Raw genomic sequence first — 14,479 nt, 5'->3', positions numbered from 1 at the left:
CTCTTCTCTTTCAGGCGACATTGGTGGACAGATGGGCCTATTCATTGGAGCCAGCATCTTAACCGTGTTAGAAATACTGGATTATATCTATGAGGTACTGTGAACGCCGTCACAATTCAAGATCAGATATGATTCACCAATGTGCAGTCAATAAATAGTTGTTGTGTTCTCTCTGGAGTTCAGTCTGTATTGGACGCTTGTTGGAGCATTTCTATGGAGCCACTGCAACCAAAACTAATCTCGTCTAATAAATGAAGAAGAAACTGACTAAAAATAAAAGCTCTTGTGCTATATACTGTAGATGTGTTAGCAACCAACACTCGAGCTAACGCTGCTTTCAAAATAAAACCAGTGTAATCATAATGTACTACATCTTTTCAATTAACTGTAAATTTGTTACAGGCAAAGAAGTGTAGAGCCAATTAAATCACTGTTTATCAAGGAACATGTACCAAGGATCTTCTCCGATTGGAAAGAATAATATCATCGCATTTGCTATTTACAACTAAACAACTGTAGATTGAAAACACTTAATATTGACACATTAGAGGTTTGATATGTAACTCAAATGTTCCTCGGTATTATCCAACTTGCATTTACTCAATTACAGGTCTTTAATTGCTCAGAGATATCAGGAGTGTTCCATCAAGACAGTGAGGTGTACAGTTATATCAGGGAGATGGGGTGCTTTGAAAGAGGTGAAGGAGGAATTTAAAATGAAATCCTTCTTAGAACAGAAAGGTGAGCTGCGATACAATCTACCTTCTGTTTACAACAACCTCATCTTACCATGGCTGTAATCAGATATTAGACAGTTTGGAGGGAAACGCTGCCAGAGAACAATAGGATATAACGACCCAAAACGTAACCTAAAAGTAAACAGGGGCAGGACAAATGTCTTTAAAAAACATAATTATTCCTTTAGGGCCGGACTGATACAAGCACTTTCAGACTGACTTCTGAATGGCAGTCGAAACTTTTCAATTTAAAAAACATTGTCCAGATGACTACCTTAAACCTTAACTGTCATGCATTTTTACTGTGAGCTGGCTCGCTTGGAAAAATGCTAGGAAAAGCAGTAAGGACAAAAAGGTGACTGACCTTCTACCAGAAAAGCTACATAGTCCACCTTTAAATAGTGCATATTTTATTAATTAATATGTATTTTACGCATATTGGATTCGGTTTGATATTATTCTACTGTGGGCATTTCTCAGGCTCTGCCCGTGCCTGACTGTGCAGCTGTTATCTCTTATTATTCATGTGAACAGATTTATTTGATTTCCCGCTGGAGAAACTAATATCCGCTCCGGACTCTGCTGTGGACATACTAACGCTGCCGAAATATCTACACCTCTGCCTCATCTCTTTTCAAACTTTGAGTCCAACTTTGAGCGGACAAACATGTATTAAACATTATCAGCGCGGATGCACAGCTCCTTATCTGCTGTATGTTTGTCTTGTTTGTGATCTGTCGCCTCCGGGTGCATTAGGTGCTCAAGCAGAGGATACAAAGGCTGCTCAGACCGCAGAAAGAGGACAAGAAGAGTCCACAGAGAGCGACGGTCGCCACGGTGAAGCTCGAGGAAATGAAAACAAAGGTACAAGTCACCCCTGGATCACGACTATGCAAAGACACACACAAATACACATATATGTTTTAGTGGTTTACTCAACAATGCAATGCAAAGTCAATACAATATGATTTTCTGTGAAGTCAAGTGACCCTCACTAAATGATTTAAAGGGGGGGGGCTATTTTTATTCACACTCTTAGCTGCTTCCATACGGATAATGCGTGTCTACTGCGTGGAATGTGTAAAAGCCATAACTAATTTAAATTAAACATAATGATTGCAATGTTTCCTACAAAAAGCCTCCAACTACATGAAATAAAGTCAAGACACTGCGTCCCAAAGTGTGGTCTGGGGCCCTCTGGTGGGCTGCAAAAATACTGCAAAGAGTCAGATTACAAAATGTGACACTTTATAATAATGGTATTTGAGATTATTAAATGTTGTTGTTTATTTTATTGAAATGTATACGGGAAAATATTATACTGATCATTTTAATGGATGTGTCCCTTCATGGAATAATACATTTTGTAGAAGTTATTTAATGTATTGATAAAATGTAGTCATTTATTAAAATTCAGTGTTAAATTATTTTGACATTGCAGTCCGTCTGAACCGTTGCTAAATAACGTCCAAATACCTGTGGTTTACTGACATATTGATACAGATTTGCATACACAAGGCTAGTACTGTTCTACTTTTGCAAACACGGAAACCAACATATTATTACATGTGATAATACTGATAAAGGCACATGTGGCAACATGTTTAGTTTGATACTGAATGGGAAAGACGGGGGTGGAAATTATGGGCATTACATCACTTCTGAGGGAGTGTAATCCATTGGAAAGTTTCACAGAAAACTTCCACAAAAAACAAACCAACTAATTATCTGGTTTGTTTAATTAAACGTGCCATTTTCTTAAAGATAAACTGATAGCTTGCTTTGTTTGCTGACACACAAACCGTTACGTCATTGAAAAACCACACAATGTTGTACTTGGGCCAACATCAATGAGTCTGTAGACACTTTTAATATTGTTAAGTGTTAATAAAATGCATACATAAACTAAACTGTAAATCAAACTCTGGCTTTCTTTAACCACAGAGTTGCTTGAGACGCAACAATACGTTGCTAATGAGCACATTTAACAAGTGGAAAATCACAGAATAAACAACATCAATGGAGCCTTTCTTGAAACCACAAATATGAAATGATGACGTCATTAGAGATCAAATATTTGCAATCATGACTTTCCCTGACACGCCTGTTACTTTGTCTTTTATGTGTGATACGTGTCGATGTGAAAGCAGAGACAGAGTTAGCCACAGTTCATGCTATTATGTGATAACCATTAGCTTAGCAGCAGCGAATGCACTGCTACTTTCACATTGGGTCACTGCTAATGCACTAAATGGCAGAACTACTTTTCAGACACTGCGCTTTGGGAAAATGAAGCGAAAAGGGTCAGACTGTCTATGTTATGCTATTGGTCACACTAAATGACGTTAATGCAGCGCATGTCTCTGTCTTTGATGATTAATACATGTTATCTACAGTATATGTAAGCATGGAATAACAGCTCACTTTATACGCTTATGTAAATATTGACTGAATGCTTTTGGTGCCAAACTAATGGATTACAGATAAAGTACTTGTCTTTTCCGTGTGTCTACTCTCGGGACTTTCACAAAGAGAACACGCAGCTGGATTTAGACAGCGTAAAAACATGTTAAAGGTGCACGTTGTAACTTTCCTGGAGCTCCGAAACCTGCTCGTCTCCATGGAGATGTTATTCCTTCGCCTGGAGTGTTCCCCAGTATGACATTAAACTAATTTATTCAAGTTTCTATTGCTAAATTAATATATTGACCTTAAATTCTTTGCCACTCCACAGAGCTGAGCTGTAACGTGGTCAGGTGGGTGCTGGTCTCCCTGGAGATAATTAGGTTTTATGCCGTACTGTGGAACATTCCAGGCAAAGCATATTGAGACAAGCACATGACATATTGCACCTTTAAATGCCATTGAAATTCCAGTAAATATAGTGATGAAGAGATGTTATTCATCCTTATTATGTTCTTGTAGCGTTCAGAAACTCGGGGACAACACAAATTAAATTATGACATTTATTGAGGTAAACTTTAGGCCCTGGACAGATGCACTTTTGAGAATGTCAAAATAACAAACACATTAAAGCTGAGGTACCTGATTTTCACACATGCAAATCTGTCTCACTTGTCTTCGCTCTCACAAAACCTTTTGCGCTTAAACAGCTTTAGAACTGATTTTTTTTTCAGACGACAAAGTAGAACTAGAGCGAACCGCCAAGCACAGCTTATCAGAGCGCTGCTTTCAGCTCTTCCGGGTTTACGAGAGATAACATACAGCATGCAGCTGTCTTATATCGATACAAAGTGCTGCTTTTCCACTATACTCTTTTGGGGAAAACACAAAATGTATGTGTTTTTATTTATTTGTTATTCTTTTTTTTATCATTGAGTGGGACAGTGGCCAAAATCAGTCAGCCCCCCTCAGGATAGTTGGCAAAAATCAAATACATTTTAAATAAATGTCCCAAATAACATGTTTTTGCATTTTTTTGGTATAAAATGTTGCATGTTGAGGCTAAAATGTTTTGTGTAAGCGAAAATGTCTAAATGTAACTTTGTTTGTTGGTGTTAAAGTGGTGTTTGGTGTTCAAACTACTGCCTGTCGCCCCGTAAAGTAGAGAAAAAAAATGTTAAAAATGTTGGAAGTCCCCTGTTTTATGTGAGATTACCACACCCTGGTTCTAAAGACTAAACAACCGACTTCTGCTGCAGCGACTCATTATGCCCTCACTCTCACTTATCTCTCAACAGGAACCCAATGACACGCGGAGCCATCCGGACGGAGCATACGCCAACCAGATCCTGCCCCTGAACCACCACCCAATGCCTCACCCGCACCCCCAACCCAAACAACTGCCCCACCCACAAGCCATGCCCCACCAAAAGCCAGTGCCGCTCCCACAAGCAGTGCCCCTCCCACAAGTAATGCCCCACCAAAAGCCAGTGCCTCTGCCGCAAGTAACGCCCCACCAAAAGCTTGTGCCCCTCCCACAAGTAACGCCCCACCAAAAGCCAGTGCCCCTCCCACAGGTCATGCCCCATCCAGCGCCTCTGTCCCATTCACAAGCTTTGCCCCATCAACAGCCTTTGCCCCACCAACAGCCTCACCCCGTTTCACACCCTCACCACTCCACGGGACGGCGCGGCGTGTTTGAGGACTTCGCCTGCTAGAAAAACGCCGTCCCGGGCCTGGCGACGCCAAAAGATACCCGAAAAAGGACAGCTAAACACGTGTCTTTTGCTGCCTCCAGTGTAAAGCTACAGCCAAAGTCAAACACCAAACTTGTGCTGCTAACGAATCACTTAAATAAAATAAATGTAGGCACAACTCTCTTTCTCTCCGATCTGGATGGGAACTCTGGACAAGTGGGACAATATTGTGATTTTCTGGGCCAGTTTTTTTTGTTTGGGTACACGGTCACGAGGCGGGGACATGAGGAGGACTGCATGTCGCCTTGCTCCCGACAAGGACAAGTATGGTTTATTATTTATTCAGAATTTCAACGGTGACTATATATTTTTGTCTGTATCTGACTTACCTCTTTCTTCGATACACTGTACCATGACCCAGCCATAACGCATCCAAGTTATGTAATTATTTAACGATATAATATATTCACTTTCTATTGTAAACAAGCTACAGATACTTCAGCTCGTGTCGCATTCATCCAGACAAGGGTTATTTCTAGCAGTGATTCTCAAGTGGTGGGCTGAATAGTGGATGTTATCAAAATTATAAAGTCATTGTTGAATTTGTGTGTCAAAAAAGTTTCAATGGAAATAGAATTAACAATAAATACAAGAAAATAGAAACACTAAAATGGTCAAATTATGGAATTAGTTATTGCTTAATCCACATTTTGCGATGGTAAAACTGTACAAATCATCATTTTCAGCCATATTTGGCTCTATCCTGCACAGAATCCCATAGTTTATTGTTTTATTTGATGGAAACATTGCGTATAAGTGAACATTTACAACACAATAGATGATCTTGTGTTTTGGATCTCTCATAACACATCAACCTTTCCTTGTCCGATTATTTTATTTTGGGGCCATTGGTTTTTATTAAACAGTATCGTGCAAATGTGGGTGAAAAGTCACAAATGGTCACTACGCACACTAGGCTTTGTGTTTGTTCTGTGACCAAAAACCTTATCTTCCCCACAAACAAACACTTTATAACAACTACTCCTTATTTACATGAACAAATACTTGGCTTAGTTACTACTTAATTATAGGGTTAGGATATTAAGTCATTAAATTCAAGTTACTAAGCCTGAATCATTCTTAACAATTCATTTGCTATGATCAATTATGTCTGAATTTAAGATTGATTAAGGCTATTAAAAGTGTAGTTATTGTACTGTGTTAGAGACAAACAAAACAATGATCAAATAAAATAACCAAAAAGAGTACTTTCTTGGCAGAGGATTATAACGCTTGTCAAATACAAATGTCATAAAATTAAGCCTCATCCTCAGACCAGTTGAGAATCACAAATTTAACCTGATTTTGGAAGTTCATCTATTACACTTTGTCTGGTCCGTGATTCAGGTGTTAGAGAGTAGCATTGTAATTGTACATAAAGTTGAGAAACCTCTGTTAAAATGTTTGTTGTTTATATTCTGTTCATATAATAATGCCTAACTTATGTAATATTACTTTTAATACGTTTTAGAAGAGGATTTTTATATGACAATAGCAATCACGATTGTAGCAATTCCTATATACACAATCTACAGACTGCCAATCATCATGATATCTGCACCATAGACACGGATAGACTTGTGCGTGCGCTGTTTGCTCTGTTATTCATACAATTTACATGTTCATTTAAGCAACGTTACATCAGTGGGGCTCCGTACTCTCTAGTTGTTTAAAAATGCTGTTGGGTCATACTTAATGCTGACACAAGCAATAACAAACTTTGATTTATTTTTTCGCTAGCTCATCTCTCCAGCTTAGAGCCCGCAGTAGAGTCTTGTACGCTCATCCTATTTTGAGTTCCTTCTGTGGATGGATTGCAGCAGTCCCCAAGGGGAAGAGAGCGGCTCGTGCTCAGACCTGTTCGAGTTAAATTTTGTCTCTGAAATTGGCAAAAAAATATATTTATTTTACATAATTGACACAGAAGTATGTTTTCAGCGGGTGTGTCAAGACCCACGAGTGGCTCATAAGCAGATTTGATATACTTTGAATGTTCGTGTTCATTTATATGTTGAAGATTACATTTATAAAACATGTGCCATAGTAGTTCTGTGTGCAGTTATTTGCATTTTGAATCAGAGTTGGTTTTAACACTGGTTTTCAGGCTGGGGCCGGACCACAAGTTACACTCACGGTATGATTGTGTGAGTTCAGTTTAGAGCATTGCAATCTTCCATTCTTTTTACATTGCATTGTTTTCCACATTGTTACATGTGTGTATTGACTTTGTTTCTTTGCCCTTCCTGATTCAACACTTTATGGACTTACGGCTGGGTTACCAAACTTTTTAGTAAAGTTTTGTGTTTTCCTCCCGAGTATAGTGTAAAAGCACCACTTTGTGACTAAATGAGACCACTGCTTGCTGTTTGTGGCTAATAACAAAGTACTTTTTTAACTTCCTACTTTGTCAACCAGGAAGTAAAAGCTGAAAGCAGTGCTCTGATTGGCTGCGCTTGGGTGGTCCACCCCAGCTTCACTCCGCCGTCTGAAAAAGCAGTTCTAAAGCCGAGCACTCGCCGGAAAATTAAATTATGTGAGTACAAAGGGTTTGTGACGGGATGATTTAGATTAAAATACCTCCTTTCATGGTTTAAGCCAGTGATCCATCTTAAAGGTGCTTTATGTAACCTCACAGGTGAGGGATTGCCACATTATTGCATTATGAATAATGCATAATACAGTTATAAAGATAAATGTATCCATCTATCGCCAGCGCCACCCACTTGTAGCTACATAGTGCACCTTTAAGTTTACTAGTAATAATTTGTGCCCTTTTTAGGGTTGGAATACTTTTTGTTCAATTACCCCGTATTTTACCAGTAGATTTAACGACTTATTCTCCTTCCTGACAAACTACAAAAAAAGAAAGAAAAAGTATTAGTTTAATGGCTAATTAAATCATTACAGAACAATAATGAAATAGTAGTAAGCCTTTTCGTTAAAATGCTAGCGGTTCAATTTTGATAGAAAAATGTGCTACAATAAATTATACATTATTTTGATTTTACAACCACCATTTGAGCCCCATTTAAAAAATGAAAATAAAGAAAATGGCACAAACTGTAAATGTCATTCACAAATACAGAAATGCTTTTGAACGTTGCTCCGGAGGTTGTAATGTTGTTACTGCTTTGCATAAACCTCAAAGAGAAGGAGCGGCAGACCCCAGTTTTAAGAGCAAACGGAAATGAAAGGTACGATAATGAAATCACTGTCATCTGCCTCATATTAGCGGCACAGGTCATTCGTGTTGTACAGTCATAACTCTCTTTACAAGTCCTGACCCTCAGCGCAGATGTTTAAGAGCTCCTGTGAAGTCCTTCCTTTACAACAAACTGGGGCTTTGGCCGGCAGAGAGGCGGCAGCTGGACCAAACACACACACGTCTTACAAGAACTACACCTACAGCTTTTATTTTGGGGCACTGTAGTGTTTGGGACAGCATGATTTCCTCTGCATTTGGACGAGTTCCTGGAGACACAACAACTACTCACTATTTCTGCCGTCTTGTTTACTTTCCTGCATCGACCACATTTGACCTTTGCCTCTGTTTGTGCCGGTAAATCCAAATACTTTATTTCACTGCCTTTGTTTTTGCGTGATGTAAAATAGTTCCAAACAGGCGTGAATACCACATCCAAAAAATAGAATATTTTGGTTTGAATTGTGAATTGCAATGACAGCGTTGCTAGTTTTTGAAGACTGTGAAATCCATGGACAGGCCTATATTATGAAGACTGGTGGAGATGGTTGCAATACAGCAGGTTAGTAAAGGATTTGATACATTGTTTTGTTTTTTGGGGTTTTTATCTAGATTTAAATTATCATTAATTTTTAAATGTACACAAACACAAACAAACAAGACAAAACATAATAATAATAATTAAAGCCGCGGTAGTGGCGATGATGGCTCTCCCCACCCGCGCGACCGCCTTCCCGCGCGACCGTGTTTTGTTGTTGTTGTTGTTGTTGTTTTATGGCGGTTGGCATCCGAGTGTTGCATTACCGCCAGACTTGTGTTTTGATTGCAATCCGGACACTGCATTCTCTTAGACTTTATTCTTTAGACTTTATTCTCTTAGACTTTATTTTTTATACTTTATTCTTTAGACTTCACACCGTGCCCCTTCCTCCCTGTACCGCCGTCACCTAGCAACAGAGACCCGCCGCTAATGCTGATGCTTACGCTAATGCTAAGACCACGGCACGAGAGGAAACGTACATCATTGCGTTCAAGTTAAAAAAATCTCCACAAACGCTACAGCAAAATTTTCTCCCCAAAAAATGTTTAAGAAATGTAGAATTTTTTTTAATTTTCCATAAATTGCGATTTTGTTTAAAATTCAAGATGACCATACCATAAAACGTATCAGCTTCAGATTTCAAACACTACATTGAGGTTTGTGTCTTGTGGCCAAGTTTGAAGTGTTTTCTAAAAAAACTGTAGGAGAAAAGGCCAAAAGTACGAAAGATGCATTTTTGGCAGTGCCATGTTTGATCCAATATGGCCAACTTCCTGTATGACTTAGGGTGGGGTCACAATATTATTTTTTACATGTCCTCCCATGAACTATTTTTTGGAGTGAGCGTCATATTTTTACTGACACTTTTTTTGGCTTCGGGCTCCCATTGGGCCCATGTTAATCGATATTTGAGGTGGCGCTACTGAGCCGTCTTTCAATATTTTTTCACGAAACCTTCACTCAGAATTAGAGCTCACGGAGTTCTAATTTTCGATACCACTCACGAGCATATCCATCTTTGTTTAGTACTCGATTTTTGCGTTTTTCTAGCCCCCGGATCCAATATTAATAAGTCCCTCGCCGGGACGATACTCGTCCTTCGGCTCGGGCCTAATAATAATGTAGTGACCTCCATGAGACCTCTGAATGTTGCCATGGTGACAGGAGTGCAGGAGTGAGGTTGTACCAAAGTACTGGAGATTCATGACATCACTGCAGGAGCAGAAATTTAACGCTTAAAACGTTGGAAAAAACCTTTTCCATCAAATGACTCAAAACTCAAAGCCATTTTCTCTCCCAGGACACACGCTAAACCGCTAAAGAAAAGAGAATGCGGTTTTAGAAAACAATCATCTGATCGCAACCCTTGACCTCAAGACAAATTTACTGTTCATAATGTTAATGTGTTCTACATATTCATTTAACTGTTTCATAACTTCTAATTTTACCTTTGTAACTATGTGGCCTAATGCTAATGCTAAACAATGACTGAATTACTCTGGATAATTAATACTGGATATTTCTCTAAGATCAGCTCTAACTCAGAATGCGTGCTGATTGGTTGAACAATGGCTCCCCAATCCCCAACCCCCAGGGGTCAGTCAGAGAGAGAGAGGAGAGAAGACCAACTCAGTCCCATCAGGTCTTCAAGAAAAGAATGACCTCAACCTGAGAGATGAGAAAAAGGGCTCATCTCTGGCCTAGTGACGCTAAGATAACCCACGGAACAAAGAACATTCCACAGAGACACGCCCGTGGAAGCTAACTTTTCTCTCCCATAAGAATTCTTTTTGCAACTTTTCAAGACTACAACAAAACTTGGATCCAGGACAGTCTCTTCAGACCAGCCTCATCTGTGAATCAGTGCAACGGCCCTTTTTATGTGAGGAGCGCCTCAGAGTGAAGGAGAACACGGATCACTGAACCTGATCCAGTGCATCTTCAGCCTGACACTGTCCTGTCCCGGGTCCGGTCCAGCGTGTGGACCGAGCTGAAGCAGTCTCTCCCAATGAGACCCCTGAGTGACCCCTGAGTGACCCCTGAGTGACCCCTGAGTGACCCCTGAGTGACCCCTGAGTGACCCCTGAGTGACCCCTGGAGGCGACACAGGCCCATCTCCTCAGGATCTTCTGGTCATATGAATGCATTTCACAATCTGTCTGATGAGATCACTTTAGATTAACTAACACACAACTACCGGTAGATAGAGCTAGATCAATCATTTCTAGCGTCTTCATCTGTTATTGACTAATTTGCATATTCTAAATTCACATTTACCAGTTCAATTATTCGGTCAGCAAATCTTCATAAACCGCATTTGGTAAAGTGTTAAATGTCTAATCAATGGCTGGTGCCCCAAATGACTTACATTCCCACACTTATGCAGTATGTCATGTTTGAAATCTTTAATCAATATCAACTTTGAATGTCACACTCTCTCATAAGTAGGAGGATATGAATAGCATTACAGTAATACTAGAAATCATAAAAATAATGATCATTTCACAACAAAAACAACGATAAACATAAAATTATAGCTCAACTTGTCTTACATATAAGTCCCATTTAGTCCAAGCATAAACAGAAAAAACCAGAGAGCATACAAATAAATCAAATGGAAGTATTAAATAAAATGTCACTTTGGCACATGTCCCCAAATGTATCCCGTCTGTTCCAGTGAATATTAAATTTGCCCATGTTTAAGTTCAAAGTAAAGGTCAAGTTTTTCCATTTTATAAATGTCCAACGTTATCTCAGTCCAGTCTTCACAATCGACTCAGTCCCCGTCATCCATTTCTTTGTTACTGCCTTTTTTGCAGCTGCCAAAAGTAGGATTTTACATTTTGAGTTTTATTCTCTAAATCAATAGGGGGAAACTTAGCATCCCATTGTAAGATAAAACACCCATAATACCTTAAATTAAACAAACAAAAAGAGCTTGGTGGTAAATTCTGGGCAGTCCAGCTTTAAATCTAAACACTCAGTAACTCACTTCCTGTCGTGACACAATTTTAAAAGGACAAATATCTCAAATAAAAGTGAATTAAACTCGACTTTCTCTGTCTCTGGATGTAGTGTTTCGTTGACATTCTAAGCTTGAGGTGTGTGCAATGTCAAAAAACATTAAAAGATATTGTTTTGCTTGTTTGCTTGATCATTGCTGTCATTTCCGTGTCCATTTGCCACCGTCGACTCTTCTTCGTCTTCACGTGGGACAGTCTCACGGCGCCTCCTGCTCGTCATCTCGTCTCTTTTCATCCAGTAGTCATGGGCTTTACGTGGCGGTTTAATATTCGTAATCATGTGCCGCTTTGACATTTTCAAAAGGTTCCCAATCACGGGCTCTGATGACACGCCGTACTGGCCGTGCATAACAATCTGCTCCTCTGTAATTGTGGGCCCCGTCCTGAGACACACGGCGGGGCGGGGCGGGGCGGGGGGGGAGATGACACCGTGTGCAGTGGGATCTCGTAGGCGTTAAAGGGGATGGTCCAGGTAAAAAAGGGGTGGCATTTTTTTGGGGTGTGGTCTGTTGCCGTCATTTCCCCCACAAATGTCCTCAATCGCGTTGTCTAGGCCCGGTCACAGCTCAGTGAGTTCAGAAGGAAAGAAGACATCTGTTTGTAGTGGAGACAAAACTAAATATAACTCGGAAGACTGAAAAAAACATGGTGGACGTCGGCGGAATTAATGAGCGAAACACAAAACATTTGCAGTTTTAAGTCCTCATTAATTATTATGCGTTATGGGATGGTCCAAAATAGTAATCCAAGAGTATTATGTTGGATTTGCTTTAAAATATGTCATCCCAAATGTCACTTTTGCTGTTTTCTTGTTATAACAGTAAAATACCAACTTGGCACCCAGTTTATCTCTCTTTTCGTAAATTCCTTTCCTATTTGTGATATCACAGCATTAGATTCCCTATAGTTTCATACTGAGCTGAAGGACAAGTCCTAATTCTGTCTTAAATGTGCTGTTTAACTGTCAGATTGAGATTTATTGACTTGGTTTATAGTTGTAGAAAAAGTTTCAACTGTCGTCATCTGGACCCTGTTTTTTCTATGATGCAACCTGCATCATATGTTGTGTGTCACACCTGAATGAGTGCTAATGAGATTTGCAAATGTTTTATTATTATCATTATATCATATTTTTTATTTGTAGCACAATTAATAAATGGTTTACATCACTGGGAAAACATGCATTCAAATTACAGTACAAACAGATAAAAACATTATAAAATGCACTTTTAAAAGAAGGGTGCAGATATTTAACATTATTGACTGCTTTAAAATGTTATTTAACAGTTAACAAGTTGTAATTCAGTCTATTTTAGTGACACAGACGTGATGAAGGCAACACCTCGTGTAAAAGTGCCGCTCAGGAGCAAACTCAAGCCGTCACTCTCAAAACAAAGAAGCCCAAATTGAGACTCTCCTCTGATGTGGTCCACATGATGCTGCAGCGGCCGTGGATGGGGGGCTGTGCGGGGCGTCAGAGGGGGGCAGGCCTGTCCTCGCTCCTGTCCTCGCTCCTGTCCTCGCTCCTGTCCTCGCTCCTGTCCTCGCTCCTGTCGCTGATGGGACGTCCCAGTGTGACAAACATGTAGCTGACATTCCCGGGATTCCTCTGGTTTGTCTCATGTCTCTCTGCACTCTTCCTTTTATAGCTCTGTGTGGCAGTTACTTCAAGCACGATCAATCCACTTCACGTTTGTTTGGATCGTGGAGCAGCCTAGGACTGGTCTAGTCACGTTTTAGTTCTGATGTGATTGTGATGTTTTATCATCTGCTGAAACATAAAACAGGGACATGTTGGAGCGATAAAAAGAAAATGATACAACCGAACGCGACTTTGACTATATTTTCTTGCCATGTGATCGTGCTTTTATTTCCAATGTTACTTTTCACGTCTTTGTAGTGTTTTGTCTGGTTTTACATCTGACATATTGTGATGTGGGAAGAGAAGAATGGCGGCTGATGCAAACCACGGTTCGTGTGAGGAAATGTGGAATCAAATGGACGGCGGCTGCTGTTTGGAAGATTGCGTTGACATTTTGTACAGAAATGTGAAATTGTGATTATTTCTCCTGTTACAACAGATTTTTATAAATGTGAAAAATGGCAAATACAATGACTATTAAAGTTTAGATTGATAAACCCAGTGTTTCCCATTCAGAACTTTCTTTTGGTCATTTGGGGTTTCTTTTTCCGGTCTGGTTTGGTCGAATCCCGGTATAGTCTAGTCCAGGTTTAGTCCCACTTTTAATGCGGCACATGCTCAGTATTATTAATCTCAGACCTCTTTATTGGAACCCTAAACAGACACAGGAAAAAGATGCAAGTGTGGTTGTATTGTTCCCTGATCAAACTGGAGGGAAAAATATGTGAATGATGCTGCTAATTATTTACTACTTCATTGTTATTCAGTGAAATATTCAGTGTTAAATGTGTTATAAGTGTGCTAAATGATGTGGAACTGACACTCTTTAGACACAAAGGCCTACAATCGAGATGATTAGATAGATATAATAGATGATTTGATTGTAGCCCACACAACATATTAATAAAACTTGGGCAGAACAATTACAAAAGCCTTATCAAGATTTCACACTAGAATCAAGATTAGTTTAATTAAACAGACTTAAATCCAATGCATTTCCTTCGGTGCATTTTAAGATCTCTAGAAGAAGAAACACCTTTTTTTTCTTTTGCATTCAGGAACTTCTTCACTTCATTTAGTGCAACAAAAATATAATCCATAAGCAACATGCAATATTAGGTTTGCAGTAGCATTAATAAAGCATGATTAAGGCTTATGACTGTAAATCCAAACC

At 39.5% G+C, this 14,479-nt stretch overlaps 1 protein-coding gene across 1 annotated transcript in view; it reads left to right on the top strand.

The window, feature by feature from the left end:
* Positions 1-5,391, top strand: part of asic4a (acid-sensing (proton-gated) ion channel family member 4a) — a 192,411-nt gene extending 187,020 nt beyond the window's left edge. The window contains exons 8-10 of the mRNA XM_072445153.1: positions 15-94; positions 1,494-1,601; positions 4,439-5,391. Of these exons, the coding sequence (XP_072301254.1) occupies positions 15-94; positions 1,494-1,601; positions 4,439-4,858 (608 nt within the window). The 3' untranslated portion in view covers positions 4,859-5,391. The remainder of the gene's footprint in view (positions 1-14; positions 95-1,493; positions 1,602-4,438) is intronic.
* Positions 5,392-14,479: the final 9,088 nt, after the last annotated feature.

This window comes from Eucyclogobius newberryi, unplaced genomic scaffold (genome assembly GCF_026437365.1).
Source record: "Eucyclogobius newberryi isolate DKJ021-1_F unplaced genomic scaffold, fEucNew1.0.hap1 SCAF_14, whole genome shotgun sequence".
Lineage (NCBI taxonomy): Eukaryota > Metazoa > Chordata > Actinopteri > Gobiiformes > Gobiidae > Eucyclogobius > Eucyclogobius newberryi.
This window is presented reverse-complemented; position numbering and strand designations above follow the sequence as displayed.